The sequence below is a fragment of the Pleuronectes platessa genome, chromosome 21 (genome assembly GCF_947347685.1).
Source record: "Pleuronectes platessa chromosome 21, fPlePla1.1, whole genome shotgun sequence".
Taxonomy (NCBI): domain Eukaryota; kingdom Metazoa; phylum Chordata; class Actinopteri; order Pleuronectiformes; family Pleuronectidae; genus Pleuronectes; species Pleuronectes platessa.
This window is the reverse complement of record NC_070646.1, coordinates 15,478,949-15,495,469: the sequence shown is the minus strand read 5'-3', so window position 1 is coordinate 15,495,469 and position 16,521 is coordinate 15,478,949. Positions and strand designations below refer to the sequence as shown.

At 42.1% G+C, this 16,521-nt stretch overlaps 1 protein-coding gene across 1 annotated transcript; it reads right to left on the bottom strand.

Moving 5' to 3' along the window:
* Positions 1-2,237: 2,237 nt before the first annotated feature.
* On the bottom strand, positions 2,238-16,179 carry LOC128427163 (cerebellar degeneration-related protein 2-like). The gene is made up of 6 exons (XM_053414262.1): positions 15,913-16,179; positions 7,159-7,271; positions 6,367-6,515; positions 6,114-6,278; positions 5,829-6,036; positions 2,238-4,997 (listed from the first exon to the last, which is right to left on the bottom strand). The coding sequence occupies exons 1-6, from the start codon at positions 15,989-15,991 to the stop codon at positions 4,230-4,232; spliced, it is 1,482 nt and encodes a 493-aa protein (XP_053270237.1). The 5' UTR covers positions 15,992-16,179; the 3' UTR covers positions 2,238-4,229.
* Between the last annotated feature and the right edge of the window lie 342 nt (positions 16,180-16,521).

Genomic DNA, 16,521 nt, shown 5'->3' with positions numbered 1-16,521 from the left:
TTGATCACTGAAGCGGGCTTGGTACTCGGCCTTGGGCTCTTCCTGCTCGGTTCGGGTCAAATATAAAAACCAACCCTCCAAGTAGAGTCACAGGCAGTTCCCTCATGAATGTTCAAAATGGCCACTAAATGCAGAATATCAGGTTTAATGTTGCGTTTTTCCAATTGCACCTACGACTTTTTTGTTTGTCTGGTCATGATACACCTGTGTATCACTTTTTCTTAAGATCGGTCAATGTGCACACGTTCCAGGGGTTTTCGGGGGCACGTTGAGCCATTTTGCCACGCCCTCTGAAAACTCCTCCAGAATACGTAAATGTTCACCACTTTCAAATTTTCTGCAAATTTTGGTAAGAATTTGAGCATGTTGAACCCCTCAAAAAGCCAATTCATTTGCCTGGAAAAAAAATAAAAATAATAATCCTTACAATTTCGATAGGCACTCACCCTGTCTCACTCTGTCCGGTGCTCGGGCCCTGATACCCTGGACACAGTAACGTCCCTCATCCTAACTGTCACAACTAAATACCTAACCCCTAACCAAATCTAACCATGGTTCTCATGAACACACACACACACACACACACACACACACACACACACACACACAGAGACCACATACCCTGTGAGAATCATCAACAGTTTGCAGGTCTTGTGACTGTTTGTTAGCCTGATGTGCCAGAGGGCAGATGGACATCCATGTCCCTAGTCCATTAAAATCCATTAGTAACACACTATGAGTGTTTGCCTGCCAAGTCTGCTAAATGAGTTGTACTGAAGGACGAAAGAAAGGCTCAGAGAAACAGGTGAAATTTAGTATTAAGGATTAACCTTTAGTCTTCCAACACCATATTTCATAAGAAAGATGTTTCAAGATAATACAAATTTCTATATGAATAAAAGATACATGCACAGAGAAAAGTTTATTATGTGTTTTTTTTTTTTTTAAAGAAGGAGGGAAGATTTAAATGTAATGGCCGGTAAAGTCTTGCTTGTGTCAGGGTGTCGCATTAACAACACATGATTTGTGCATGACTGCACTGTTGATAGTGTGTGACTGCTTTTTTGTTCCACTGCACGGCCTTAACAAACGCCTCGTCATACTAGAGGGAAAACATGAGACTGCCCAGTGAATGTATTTTTTATGTCTTTCGATTTGACACTTCTCCTTTTGTCTTTTTGACACACACACACACACACACACACACACACACACACACACACACACACACACACACACACACACACACACACACACACACACACACACACACACACACACACACACACACACACACACACACACACACACACACACATTGAATTGATAAAGTAAGTTGCTGCACTGCACCCACTTGTTTTTCATTTCTCCACTCAGTGTAGACACAGTGAATGCAATACGAAAGGGGCATTATATCAATGCTTTATTAAAAGTGTGTTCAATAATGACATGACCAGAGTAATCTTTGATAACAATATATTGTCAACTAATAATTCACAGGTAAGTAAAGCAAATGAAACAGGTTTTATTTGGACAGTATGTTAGTGACATTCACATATAGGCACTGAAAAAGTAAAAAAAAAGAGAGATTCACGCAAGAAAATAAATACACAGGCACAATTTCGTATGAGTTATACTAAATATGTAAGAGATGAGGCCTCAAAACTGGTGAGACGTTAAGCTACAGAAACCTCGAGAGCCGGGCTCTGGTTTGTCTACGCTAACACATGTTCCACCCTCGTCCCCAACTTGCATCATCCTAGCAGACCGGAGCATTGACCTCAAATGCACTTTGTACACCATATCCACAGGAATTACATTTCAGCAAATGTAAATTAACCGTGACTTCATCAGGACGTAACAGACTTGTTTCTTCAGTACCAGGTTTCAGAATATCATCCATGCTTTTTCAAAACACACATGTAGGGCCTCTTCTGGTGTCCGGTGGAAAGGATTCAAGCTTCGTTTCATTTTGAATTTAACAGAGGGATCAGATATAAAATATTAGCTGTGGTGACATTCATCATAACAAAGGCTTGTACATACTTCAGGACGTTACTTAGAAAAAAAGGCATAGGTATTGTATACTGTGAAAAAAGGTGCAATATATTTGCAGGATAGTTTTATAGTTTGGTAAGACTGCTAGGTGAAAACAACAATATGCGGCAATTGTTGCAGGTTAGTTTTATAGTTTGGTAAGACTGCTAGGTGAAAACAACAATATGCGTAAAAAGACAGCAGCTTTTTAGCATTTAGTGGAAGCATCACTCCTTGCAGCTTATACTGTAGATATTGCAATGTACAGTGAATAAACAGCAATGCTTCATAAATTTCAATGGGCAAGTTTATTTAGGCTAATTCAGACCTACTGCAGTTCCTACAAGAGAGCTGAAGTGTAAACTGTAGAGGGACATGTATAATTTCGAAAAGCAAACAAAATTTCCAGTCTGCCTTTTCTGAAGCTTCACAGTTAGCAACCTCGTTTTACACGTGATCTCAAATGCTGTCTTTGAGTTAAAGGAGAACGCGCCCAAGTGTTGACTCAGCAACATAGTTAGATAAATGCTTATTTGCTTTTTCGCTGACAGTTAGAGGTGTCTGAGGAAATATTGATACCACTTAATGTATGCATGCTAAACATGACGCTACAGCCAGCAGGAGGTTAGCTTAGCATCATAGAGACATGTATATAAAGGTTGACAATGCGTCTCCTCTTCCTCCGACTATCCAGAAGCCAAAATATCCCGGACATGAAGGCTGCCATCTTGTGCATTTACAGCAAGAGTCTGCACATTAGCCATAAGAAGATGGAGCCTCGGTAGCAAGGTCCCGCCAATACATATGTTCGACCAATCGTGAGTCAACCCCTGATTTCACGCTTTTTGCTATGCTATGAAAATCCACTACTAGCTGTAGCCAGGCATGACAGTGGCTTTGAACATTAAACTCCTTCAAATACATCTCAAAATGTCATTCTACTTCACAAAAGGCACAGACAGACACACACAAACATATTGACGCATCATTTGCGTCAATATATGAGAGGGTCAATATTTATCTTTCTTAATGCAATCACACGAATGTTAGTCCACTATAATAACAAATCTACTAGTTCAATTTAATGCTTATTTTAGATTTCCACTCATGTTCCTAATGCAATTTTCTCGTTTAGCCTTAGCGTTCATGCAGTTGTGAGCATCACGGGCATGTTGCTGTTATTGTGTTATTGTGGTGTAGTATTTGCCTTAACGGTATTAAGGCAGGGAAGCCAGGATATATGAATTAGAAACACTGAATCAAATGATATGAAGGGGGTGATCTATAGTCCTTAACAGATTCATTCATGTTTTATATGCTGCATTTGACTAAATTCTGCAGGGGCTAAAATTGATTACATGCTAATCAGATACTTGTGTATACTGGAAGGTTTCAATTCTGGATTAAAGCCATGCAGTCTTGCTCGACCTCAGGTAAAGGCTACATCCTACTTATTCAAACCAAAACCGATCTTTGTCCGCACAATCGTTCTGGCTCTGTATCAGTTTTAATCCCCGTCCATACCAACACGCCTAAAAACGCATATCATGTGACCATTCACATACACCGGGCTTGTGTGCCGGTGCAAACAGGAAGGCATGCTCGTCCCGCTGGACATGGGAATTGTCGCCGATTGCTGTAATGATAGCTTGTCTCGTACTCATGATAACAGTTGTATCATTGTAAAATACAGAATTTAACTGCACAACAGCTGTTAGCAAATACAATAGGGTCAGCAACGCTTGTAATTGATGATCCATGTTGCGTTCTACACTGGTTACCGAGGCTATTGCCAGTTGATTTCTAACAGAAGTTCATGTGATAGAGCCTGATGAATTAGTTAAAACTAAGTCATGACCAAAAAGACCCAATCAGCAAGCAGTTGTAAATATCTGTGTCATTTTTTCCAAACATCTCCCTTTCTTCCCGTCCAGACTAAAACACAGCTCCAGAGTTTTCAAAATAAAACCCGTCAAGCAGCGTTTCCGAACTCCAGAGTAGTGTGGACGCCAGGCGTATCTGTGGGAGGGTTGAAGCGTTAAAAAAACAAAAACATATTAGTGTGGTTTTAGCAAAAGTGAACTAGACTTAAATTGATCAGTTTCCCCCCGATATCGCCCTCTACAAGAATGTTTACACTAAACCTATTCTCAGACACATAACCATTCTCTAATCAACCAATCAGTTAACCGCTAGTGTTTACTAGATTTGCCAGATTTGCCAGATTTGCTAGATTTAACAGCTTTGGTAGCTTTGATGTCCATCTTGGTCTTCTGGATACGAGAGAAGATCTCCTTAAAAAGGGCCTTGTACTCTGGCGTGTTTTGTCCCAGTCGTTTATCCACCGCATCCACCTGCTTGCTGATGCTCTCGATGGCTTCAGGGGTTGATGGCGACTGGGTAGGACTTGGCGGTGGTACCGGGATGGGGCCCATAGCACAGTCTTTCATGGATGGGTCTCGGGAGACTGGTCGGGAAGTCTGAACCTCGACGTTACACAGGCTCTCCTCGTGGCGACGACACTTCCCTAACAGCTCCTCGTATTTCTCCAGTAAGGCATGGTACTGCTCGTCCACCTCTCTGAGGATGGACATCCCTCTCTTCCTCACGCTGTTGGCGTGCAGGGCGTAGCTGCCTCTCCTGCGGCCGGACGCATCGAGGGCCACGATGGCGTTGAGCGCTGTGTCGCTGCAGCTTTTCCTCACAGGGTTGGACTCAGGTAATGCTGCACCCCCGACGCCCCCTCCACCTTCTGTCTCCTCCCTCACCCCTCCCCCCATCTCCGCGACCTCCACCTCCAGGAAGGTGTCAGTCTCCGGCGTGCGGTTGAGGACAGTCTGGGTGAGATTCACGCCGTCATCCTCGCCGCCCAGCAGGAAGGTTCGAGCGCGACGTAGCTGCTGCAGCTCCTGTAGCTCCACCTCCAGCTCTCGTACCCTCGTGTGGCAGCCCTCAGCGTCCTGGGAGCAAAGACACACACAATTTACCTTGAGACGAACAGATTCTCCTGACAGATAAGCTACCGTGGCCAAAAACACAGAGAAAGATAATGCATTGTGTTTAAAGTAGAAAAAAAACTATAAACCTATAAAACTGCAAAATTGGCTAATGCTAATCTATGGGGGATCAATTTGATGTCGCACAAAATCATTTGATCAGTTATCATTATGATAAACTACAGAATGTAACAGCTTTAATGCTGAATTAGCAATCTTTGCAAAACTTTGTATTGTATAAGCAAATTAAAGTGTTGAATGATCACCAATCTGATACTGTGCTATAGATCTACATCACTGAATGCTCTAAAATGAAATTAAATCTTATGTGTACTATTCTGCTCTCCAAGTGTTACTCTGGAAAATCAAATGTAATGAAAGTTGTGGTTTTTCTATATTCATTGAATCAACTTTTGTGGGCCATGCAGTTACAGCCCCTCACCAATAGGGGATGCTGCAGCCTCATCAGTAACCCTATTTGTTATGTCCTTGTAGAGAATAATTAGAGAACTTAGACAGTATATAGACATACAATTTATATCATGGGGGTATTTAATGTATTACGCAGTATGCATTTGCTGCATTTACAAGGGAAAAAAGTTTATATTGTGTATATATATATATTTTGTCCATAAAATGGCTTCATAGGAAAAATGGGAATATCTTGTGTAAGCAAATTGATGGTGTCCACCCAGTCGGTGTCATTATGTGAAGCTGTGGAAGCTGACGTCTGGAGCTGATGTCTGTTCTGGCAGGGTTTTGTTTTCCAAACAGACGTCATGTATGATTCTTCACCTGCACTCGCATCTGCAGCCGCGAATACTCCGAAAGCAGGAGGTTGCACTCCCTCTCCACACCCTCTCTCCGCCCCCTCTCGGTGCGCACGGCTGCACGCAGGGCCGACACCGCCTCCCTCAGGTGCTGGTTCTCCTCTTCAAACGGTGGAAGCTTGGCCTCCACGGTAAAGCTTTCAGCCCTGCCCACTACAAACTCATCCTCATACCTGGAAACATGACACAAATATATATCAGGCCTGTTTTCCTAAAGATAACCATTTTATAAACTGCCAGAAACAAGAACCTGGGTGCTGTGCAGAGCTCCCTCAGGCAGGGGAACGAGTGGATGGTCTTGCGTCGCTCCCTCTTCTCCCTCCTGACACGGAGCTGCTCCATGGAGCGTAGCTGCTCCACCTGCCCCGAAAGGGACTCCACCTGGTTCTGCAGAGTATCAATGGTCCCTGTTAATCTGGCCCAGGAGGAAGAGGAAACATTTAGGAAGTAGGAAGAGGGAGGATGAGACAGAAGAGACAGGAAATCCCACGGTCCCTTCTCACCTCTCGATCTTCTGCTGCGAGGTCTTGCTGTCTGTCACAAGAGTGAGGTTGGTGTGTTCAAGCTCTCGGGCCGTCCCGTCCAGCTGCTCGTACACTTTGGCATGCTGCTCGTTCATGTCCCGCAGAACATCCAGCTGCTTTGATAGGTACTGTAGCACAAACACACACACAGGCTTTGTGAATACAACTGCAGGCAGTAAATGCAACACACAAATCTTCAGAGTTACAACATTTGTAGTAGAAGAACAGCCAGGAGGGAAGAAGAGCCTTCTCTGGATGTTACTGGAATTTGGCTGAGCTCCCTATATTATTATTCATATATTCTTTTTAAGTACATATAATTTGTTTCTTCTTCTTCTTGTTCTCTGAAGGTCATGCGATAATACTGGAAGACCCTAATAAGCTAATAAATGGACCTACAGATTTGAGTTGAGACCAGTTACTGTTTCTAAGATTCAAGGGATTTAAAACCTCCACTTTTACAAAGTCATCAAATTACATATGAATTACAAAATTGTACCATTCAAGTAAGCAACAGTTTGCATGGTTGTCTTGTCCTTCCCTAGTAGATGTCGTTATATTTCTTAGAGTATGAAGATTTGTGGAGAATGACCCTTTTTAGTAAAGCTTCCAACCGTCTTACCAAATGTAACTTCGGGCACAAGGGGTCTCTCAATCAAGACAATAACAAAATACCTAATTTGAGGACATCATAAAGGAGCGGGGGATAATGGGAACTGTTGAAAATCAGGAAAAGCTCCTTTCTGCTTCGACAGGACTCGTCATTCATACCTCAATCTCCTGCACTTGCTCTTCATTCGTGATGTACATCAGCTGCAAGGAGTCCTCCAGCTCCTTGTTCCTCTCCAGGAGAGTCTTTCCCAGCTCTGCCGCCAAGTGGAGGTCTGGACAGAAATAGAGAGCAATATGAAGAAACCAGCCCAATCTGATGGGCCCGCGAATAAATGACAATTTGTCTAGAGTTTGTATTTTCAAAAGAGTGTTTGCTCAAAGCTATAGAGCCAACAGTAAACATGGAGTGAATTAAAGGTGCGCCTTACTGAATTATGAATTGAAGATGGATGTTGGGATTATAATTGCACCGCTGTGTTGTGGCCCGGTTATGAGCATTGATTTAGAAAAGTCCTAGATACTAAACCGGTCACAGGTGAAAGAAGAACATCTAAAGAAGAAAGTTGTAGATGTTGAAGATGGATACAAAGTGTGAAAGGAGAGGACGGACGGATGGGGGGGGGGGGGGGGGGGGATGAAGACCAGAGGCAGCAGTATGAATATGTAATCCTCTTTCCCTTTTCACAACTGTGAAAAAGGAAATGGTTTCAGAGGACAGGAAAAGAGGGAGAAGCTAATCTCACAGACGCCAGCCGTACAATTTAGATGACCTGCTGTCAGGTTTAATAGAGCACGTTGCTCTATTCTAAGCCACGTTATAACAGGGTCTGGAACAGAATTAATAAAGGGTCCATCTCAGTCTGCACTGGTCTGTTCAATTATAGAACTGAGGGAGCCGAAAGACAGACAGCGATCCTCCCTGCAGCACGTCTCCCTGCAGGTGACTGAATATGAAGGTCAGAGTCTGGTGCCAACATAAAATTTTGACTTTAACTTGGCAAATAACGGTCTAACTGTACTTTGCCAAATCCACTCATTAGTACTTACTTTCAACATATTGCACAGTCTATCCCCAGGAGCTTATAGTATTTTTTATATTCATTTTTTGTTTTCTATTTCTATAATTTTGTTATATTTGTATACCACAAATACACCTCAGCAAATTCGGTGTATATGTAAACCTGCTTGGAAATAAAACCCAATCCTGATTTTGAGAGACACTTAGGAATAGACTGAGATTCAACGTACATCCACTGTGTTCAATAAATGTCAGTGACGGTGAATTTCTGTCACGTCACCAACCTTTTATTGCTCCAACATTTTTCAGCCCCGACAAATCCACCTCTGAAATAAAGACGTCATCTGTCTGTATTCTAACTGTGCTCTGACTCGGCAGTATTGATAGCTTTCATCGTTGGGTGTGACACAGCAAAATGTGGTTTTGTGACCTCACAAAAAGAAAACGAGAAATGAGAGCGAGCAGCCGATGAAGTCATCCTCTCGTACAGCCCTGGCTCTGTCTTTAAAGATTAATAGTGAACACTAGGACAGAGGCCAGGTCTACAGCAGCTTCCAGCCACTCCTGACCTGCATCACTGCAACATTTACCTCCCACTGCAGACTGAAGCTCCTCTGTCCTATGAGACAAAGTTACCGGCATGCTGGTGAACGTAGTGAAGTGTTTAGCCACTAAAGCACCAGATATTGAAAGTCAAAGCTGTTCCACATCAGCTGTAGATTAGATAGACACCTTTGCTAACAAATTCACAATATCAACTTCTTAAAGCAACACTATGCAACTCTTACTGAGCAACAGCGCCCTCTACAGTCACATGTGGAAATTAAGTCAGTTGGGCTCTGTGTCCAAGCGTAGAAGTGGATTTCATGTAAAGAAAAAACAAAGTCTATCAATGTTTTGACAGGAGCACTGACTGTGTCGTCCCACTCACTGAAATGAAGCGAGACTGAACTGTCTGATTTACCCAGGATCCCCGGCTTCCTGAACCTGCTGGGCCTGATTCTGACAATTTAATCTGCGACTAAAATGACATAAAGCAAGGACAGACGTTTAGGGTGAGTAGTGGGAATGAAAGTGGCACCATTCTCTATATTCCAAGTCAGTGAACCATCAGAGTAATTTGGAAGCTGCTGTTTTAATGTAAAAAAAACGTGGGAAAAGAGGAAAAAGTGAAAAGTTAAATACTTATTCAAAAATTTAGTTAAAAAATGCACCTGAATTTGCGACAACCTGCGACTACAAGAGCCGGTGTCTATTGGTTTTGCTTAGCATAAGCAACAGGCCAAAATATGGATATAGACAGAAAAAATACATATTCACTAGTAAACATATAGAACTTGAAATTTGTTTAGAATGTAAACATAAATTCACACCTTTTCTTCATTGTTCATTCTGTAAAGTTAAAGTTTTCATATTGGTCCCGCTCTAGTTTTGTAGTCGCCTCAGTCATCAGTTTTCTGTCACTGCAATTTTCTTGAAACTCTGATCCTCTTCTTCCTGCAAGGCCTGTCCTCACCTCCCTCAATTAGACTAATGAGCAGAAGGTTCAACAGCTCCATATGGACTAATTCACCCTCCCTCTGTAGTGATGGTATAATGAATTCCTGCGGGGCCAAGCTCAGGTGCCACTGAATGGATCCTGACTGGTCGCTGGAGCGAGTCCAGAAAGCCTTCATTCTGTTAGGACAAGTTCAATGGACAGGCTCTGCGGGTATACTGTGCAGCTCAAAGCGTGGAACTAACATCACTCATGCTGCCCAGGAAACCGTATCAGCATAACCATGAAGGAGTTCAAGGCGACACAAATATAAAAAGCACTCTTTCTGGATTTCCAGATCATTCTTAATTATTTCCTTCTCATGCATCTCATCTTTGGTATATTTGTCATGAGATAAACTCTTGTGCAAATGGCCGTTCAGTGAGACATAAGCAATTGAAAGTAGATATCTTGTTTAGATTTGGTTCATCCAGCTGACCGGAGCATTCCCTCTGTAAATCAACTAAGAATTTATACCTCTGCCAAGGAGGTTATGTTTTCACCCCTGTCCACTGGTTTGTAAGCAAGCCGACACAAAAACAACCAAATAGATTTCCATGAAACTTAGTGGAAGGATGTGGTATCGGTCAGCGAGTATTCCATTACATTTTGGTACAGATCCAGATAAAGGGCCAGAACAAGGATTTCTTTCACCGCTTTTGTTAGCCTTTCAAGATTGTTTGGCATTTTTTTTTTTCTCAGGGAAGAATTCATGGATTTTGAAGAACATTTAGGCATTTTTGGAGATGGGTTTATATATGACTGTGTACATTCAGATTCAGATCAGGGGGGGATCCAGAAATATATTTTCACTTGCTTTAACATTGCAGGACACTTACATTTTAACCACGTTCCTGGGGGAAATCAATGGATGTTGATGGAAAAAAATAGGACCATTAGACACATAACTATAAGCATTTGCTATTTGGTGCAGTTTAATTGAATTTAAGGGGACTGTCAAGCCTTGGTGGAAGTGTGCACTCTACTGATTATACCATTCTAGCTATTCTTCTTTATTAAGAGGATATGCAACAAGCCCTTCAAATCCTATCCGACCTTGGGCTAGTCTGAAACCGCCAAGAAAACAAAAGCAGTTAATGTTCAAATCCAGATGTGGACTTCTCTTTAGCTGCCTGAGTGAACGCTGCACAGTCAAAAGCATCAGGGAGAGGAGAATACCAGAAGGAAGGGGGGAGGAGCGAGCAAGAGAAGGATGAAAACAGACTGAGATTGAGAGAGGGGAGGAGGGCCAATCGATACAGCTCACTGCACAAGCAAACTACTTAGCAAGTCAATACTTGCCACACACAAATATCTGTCTGCTCCCTACCGACCTGCCTATGCAGTGAAATTAGCCTCAAAATGTGTATTATTGCATGATGAAAGATCTAATGTCTAAAAATATTTGTGACATTTCATTTTTCTATATTTTTACAGATTGATAAATATATGTGCACATAAATATATTAGCATGTGATGGTATCTACAGTTGGAGCTAACTGACTGAACATCTTTGGTTTACAGACATGTATTTGAACACGGCATGGACTACATTGATAATCTGGAAGGATGATCTCTATAATCCTGATCAGTGGACAATATCAACTACTCATTGAACAGTGTGGACTATCTATAATTACTGATCAATATGTCTGGAGACTCCTGGCTTGTATTACTGACTGCTTTGAGCCATTAACTCTTTCTTTAATGCTGTTTTATTCCCTCTAGGTTTTATGTGTTAATTGATTTGATCCATTAACTGTATATAGAGATGGACAATGTTTCTCCACTTCCTCCCACTATCCACACAGGAAGCCAAAATACTCCGGATATGAACGCCACTTTTTTGTGCATTTGGACCCAGCTACCCTTTTCAGCTAAATAAACTGACATTGCACTATCTGCTAACATGGAGGGTTTATGACCTTTACTGCAGCCAGCCAATAGGGGGCAATCAAGAGGCTATGGCTTCACTTTTGAGAAGCAATCATGTTTTCTATCTTTATATATAATCTACAATGGTATGATCTTTTCAGTTAGCTAGGTTGCTGGTTAATTGGTAGCTTTGTTGGTTTCAGTTAGTAGCTCTGGTTCACAAAAAAGTAAATTTGTGACCAAATTATTCAGTGGCTGAATAGATAAATAAATATGAATGTAAACGAAGGCCAGATGTCCCAGTTCTCCACAAGCACGTAAACGCAACATTCATTTCCTGTGCAGCTGGAGACACAAAAACGATCACATCAGTGAAGTTGTGACTAAAACTCTGTTGATAGAATATGAATATCCTATTTACAATGTTAACATTTGTTTATGTGTTTTACTTTTGTTCTAATGGCTTGGTATCAGTGTGTGAAACATGAATTGGAACACAAACACACTTTTCATTACTATATACCATCATACACATTTGTGACCATTTTGAGTTTAATTTGTCTCCAAAGACACGAGGCTTGACGCACACACGATGAAAGCAGTGAGGCCACAACACAGACGTAAACACATCATGAATGAAGAATACATTTCCTGCATGAACCAGAAGAGCAGCTGCAACCAGCTGGGAGAGGATTTGCACGCTAAGAGAGCTGCACACAGTGAGAACCAGGCGACTTTAGCTTTTAATCCCCATTTACTATTGATTATTGTAAGAATCCAAGGGTATATGTGTGTACATAGACAGGCATATTATACTGTAACCGGTAATGTCTTCCACAGATAGAGCTGTATTGGAAAGGTGCACATCACCCTTGAGATTCATTGGAATGTGGAAAACAAGGCGTCTTCTCTTCCCCTTTTCCTGTGTTGGAGACCAGACTTCCAAATAGAAACGAGATACAGTGGCCAGAAATGAATCTACTGCTATATAGATGAGGGTGGTTCTTTTATTATAAACTGCCCTAATGCACTGTATGATTTGCTCCTATGCAGCAATATGTTATGGTCCATGACTCTGTCCTTGGGTGTCGTGAGCATTTGTTAAGCTGCAACAGGACCATTCCAAGAGTGGAGGAAGCTTCTTGTCGGACGCAAGTGGAGCCAACAAGCCTCCAGTCTGAGCTGGTCGAGCCACGTAGTGCATTCATTGCTCTTTCATCAGCCAGCGGAAGCTCCAGCTAACACACAATAGGCCCAAACAAGGAAGCATCCTAATAACATGCCTGCACTTGCTCTTGGTTTCAGTGTTTGAAATGTGAGCTGCTGGATTTAGCTATTCATGCGTGGATAATTAAAGTTATATTTAATTAAAAAATGTATGATAATTTGTGGCCTAAGGTAATGCAATCAAATATACCAAAATTAAATCAAGACTTGTCAATTGCATCTTTAAAATACATCCTTTTAAAGTTTACCATGAATACAACATAACAAAATCAGAATGTGGTACCAGAAAATATTTATATGTTGTTTTCTGTGGCCAAAAAATCATTTATCTTTGGATCGGATCTAACCTTTTTATTGATTTCTCTAAAGGTCTGAAAACTATCATGATAGGCAGAGTTAGTAATAACTATGTTGTTAACTATGGACTGAGTCAGCATGTGATGGAACCAACACACTACAAAGGGGACACACTTCATAAGAGATATAACATTTATAAAGCTGTGGTGACTGGTTACGCTCTATCTGATCATTTCTGTGTTTTATTTCAGTCCACTAAATCAATACACACATTTAAAAAAAAGGCAATATCAACAAAACATCCAATGAAACACAGCCGATGGCAGTATTTCAGTCCTAGTATTATTGGACCACCGTGTTACATTCCACTACAACGTGTTACTGGACAAACTGGAAAACTGGTTAAGTGATTCTGGCACAGCACTTGACTGGTTTGAATGCTACTTGAAGGATGGGAATTAGTACTGTGACCCTAACATGTGTGTTTACAGGTCTCTGTATCGATCAGACAGCAGCAGCTGACCAGGATAGTGGTCAGATCTTTATACTGGCTTCCTTCCTGCTTTTTAAAAACTGATTTCAAAGTACTGCAGTATCTTTATAGAGGACTGAATGGTTTAGGGGGAAACACTTGATAAACTATCCAGACTACTATACAGACATGCTTTTATTTTAGGAACTAAATCTTATTTTTTTTGTCTCAAGTTGCTGTTGTCTAGATGTCCTTCACAAAGCACTTGAATCCCATTATTGATGAAGTGCTTGCTGTTGAAATGCTGATTCCTGCATGACAACAAGGTACAATAAGGTGTCGTCTCTCTCTGAAGGGCATGTGGCTTCCTGAAATGTCACACCACTGAAGATGAGCTCGGGCGGTCAGCACTCTGACGAGGTCCGACATCCTCTCTGCTCCATCAAACACACAGCTCTCGATGGGAAGACACTGCTCATCTCTACACCAGCCATTTTGACTTTCAATTTCAGCCCTGCTCACCTCTCCCCTTCACCATCTCCTAAAATAAAGACGACTGAAGAAGATCTATCTTTATCCCCAGGTGCACAGGAATGAAGATGTCTGACAAATCCGTGGCATCATGGCTGTAGACATGTTTGTGCGCGCATGTGTCTTTCTAGTTAAGTAAAATCTCTGCATCAGCACCATGCCACCTCAGCCAAGGGAAAGGTACCATTAGAGTTACTTGGCAGGAGCAAGTGAATGGGAGATGAAGAGACTGGAAATTAAATAAGTGATGAAGAGGACACAAATGAGTCCTTGGGTGTCTTTGAACACTGATGAGTCATTTGTTGACAAAGTAAAATTGCTCCTGAGATCGATCATAAATTCACGACAAAATCATATTAACTGACTGGATTTAAGCTGGATTTAAGACTGCAAGTCATGCACATCAAAATATTGTACATGGTGATTTAAATTTCCACAATGAGTCCGGTGATAATCTGGCCAGTGGATATAGTCAATGTGACCTCATCTAAAATATTTTCCTATGTGACTGGTTACCAGTAGATTCCTTTAACATGTATATGGAAATCGGGAGATACCAAGTCCATCTGGCATAAGAGAAATGTGATGAAAGCCATTTTGCATCAATGATTAGATAAATATGGAAAATGTTTTTAAGGATAGTCTTTTCCAAAAATACATTGTAGGACTGTGAATAACAAAGTTGAATGTGGACAGTCACTTGTACAGCTACTGCAGATTTTACATCCAGTATAATGCGACCATGCAGAGCCGGAAGCCTTCATGGAATGATACAGATCAATTAACTGACTCCGAATTAGATTTATAAGACAAAGACTCCACAATGAAAGCCTCCTGCTGGAAGGTTTTTCCTGTGCAAAAGAGAATAATTAAAGCAGATCCGTTAAAAGATCATTCGATTAATGAACTGATCCTCAGACAGAAAACAATTTTGATGGTTGGTTTTCAGGCAAAAACATTTGATGGCTCCAGCTTCCTAAGTGTGTTCATATAGACTATAAAATGGGGCAGGGCATTAAACAACAGCGATAATTATTGCAATATAATTTTAATTAATAGCAAAAGGTTCAATTTAAATCAATATACTGCTTATGCATTGTTTAAGCACAGTCAGCAGATACATATAACCCTTAATTAATATACATCGGATTTGTAAAATGTTATGCTGTTAATCATTCATCAGGAGCAAAAATCTGTCCTTAATTTTTTAAGAAATAATAATTTGACATTAATCCTGATAATTATTGACATCGACTGATATCAAAATTTTTGTCATGATGACCATTTTGGCCAAATATACTCAATCATCCATCCATTGCATTCAGATGATTCATTACTACACATACTTTTTAGTTCAGTTCTCATTTGCTTGATGCCAAAATTAAGGTAAGTGCCCTTAGAATAATCGATAAACTCTGATGACGTGCACACAATTGGTCCCTGTATAATGAAATTGTAAAAGATTCACATTGAATACAAGGGACCTCCGATTTTACAACAACCCAAAGACGGATCTTGAAGAGTGAAATAAAGCAAATCGAATTTGATGACGTTTTAATCAACTAATCGATTCGTTGAATAATATTTGCATCACAGCAAAACACTATATTTCACTTTTTTTTAAACATGATCCATAGACTGCAGCCGTGGTTCAGAGCCTGATAACACGAGGATGCGCCCGGTGCTGTCTTTGCAATGCAAGGCCCAGCTTGGCGTGCTGTCAATGCATTGTTGTCAAACAAGCGTCGCCTGCACGGAGGAAACCACCACATCAATGTTGGAGTGATCTCAGTGGAACCGAGGAGAGACTCGCACCGGACGGGTCGCTCTCCTCTCCCCCCGGGACAGAGGGCCTTTGTTGGGTGCAGGGCCAGCTGACCGGCCGGCGCGTGCAGCTGACACCGTGTGGATGCTGCGGTCGCATGCAGGGGGATAGGCTGTTGTGTCTGGTCTTACCCTGCTCCAGGTCCTGCTGGTCGTACCATGGCTCTTCCTCTTCGGTCACAAATTCCTCCATCCTCCACACGCTTTGCATGGGTGACCCCCTTCGTCCAGAACCGGAGTGGGTGGGAGGGACCCGGAGAATCGAGCCTGTGTGTGTCCGAACAATGGAGCTCTCCGGCGGCCAGGCTTCTCCAGGAGGCAGCGGACGCTCCTTGAAGCTGGAGCTGCGCGCAGGCTCTTTTTCGCTGGTGTGTCGCGTCTCTACGTGTTTCCTCTTTCCTGCCTCCTCTCCTCAGCGTTTCCTCGGTCACTCCCACTCGTCATCCCCCCATCTCCGCCCGGCACCGGCCCATCCCGCTGCTCAGAGCCGCAGCAGAGGATCCTCGGACGTGGCAGCGCTGTCGCAACAACCACAGCACGTCCCTGTTATCAGCTGCGCGCCCATGACGCCTTCAAGTGCTGCTCGTAAGCCTCAACGTTGCACCTCAGTTTTCATCCCCAACAATTTGGTTTAATTGGATCTCAGTGCTGCATCCGACCTCCACAACTGTGTGGGACATTCTGCCAGAGCACTTAACTGGTTTGAATCCCACATGAATTATCTTCTGCATTTTGTCCACA

Bases quoted from the DNA above. Each gene is read 5' to 3' on its own strand.
- LOC128427163 (XM_053414262.1), bottom strand. From the start codon at position 15,991: ATGCAAAGCGTGTGGAGGATGGAGGAATTTGTGACCGAAGAGGAAGAG. The intron at 6,516-7,158 runs GTATGAATGACG...TTTGTGCTACAG, and splicing joins AGCAAGTGCAGGAGATTGAG to TACCTATCAAAGCAGCTGGA. The intron at 6,037-6,113 runs GTTCTTGTTTCT...TCATGTTTCCAG, and splicing joins GAGCTCTGCACAGCACCCAG to GTATGAGGATGAGTTTGTAG.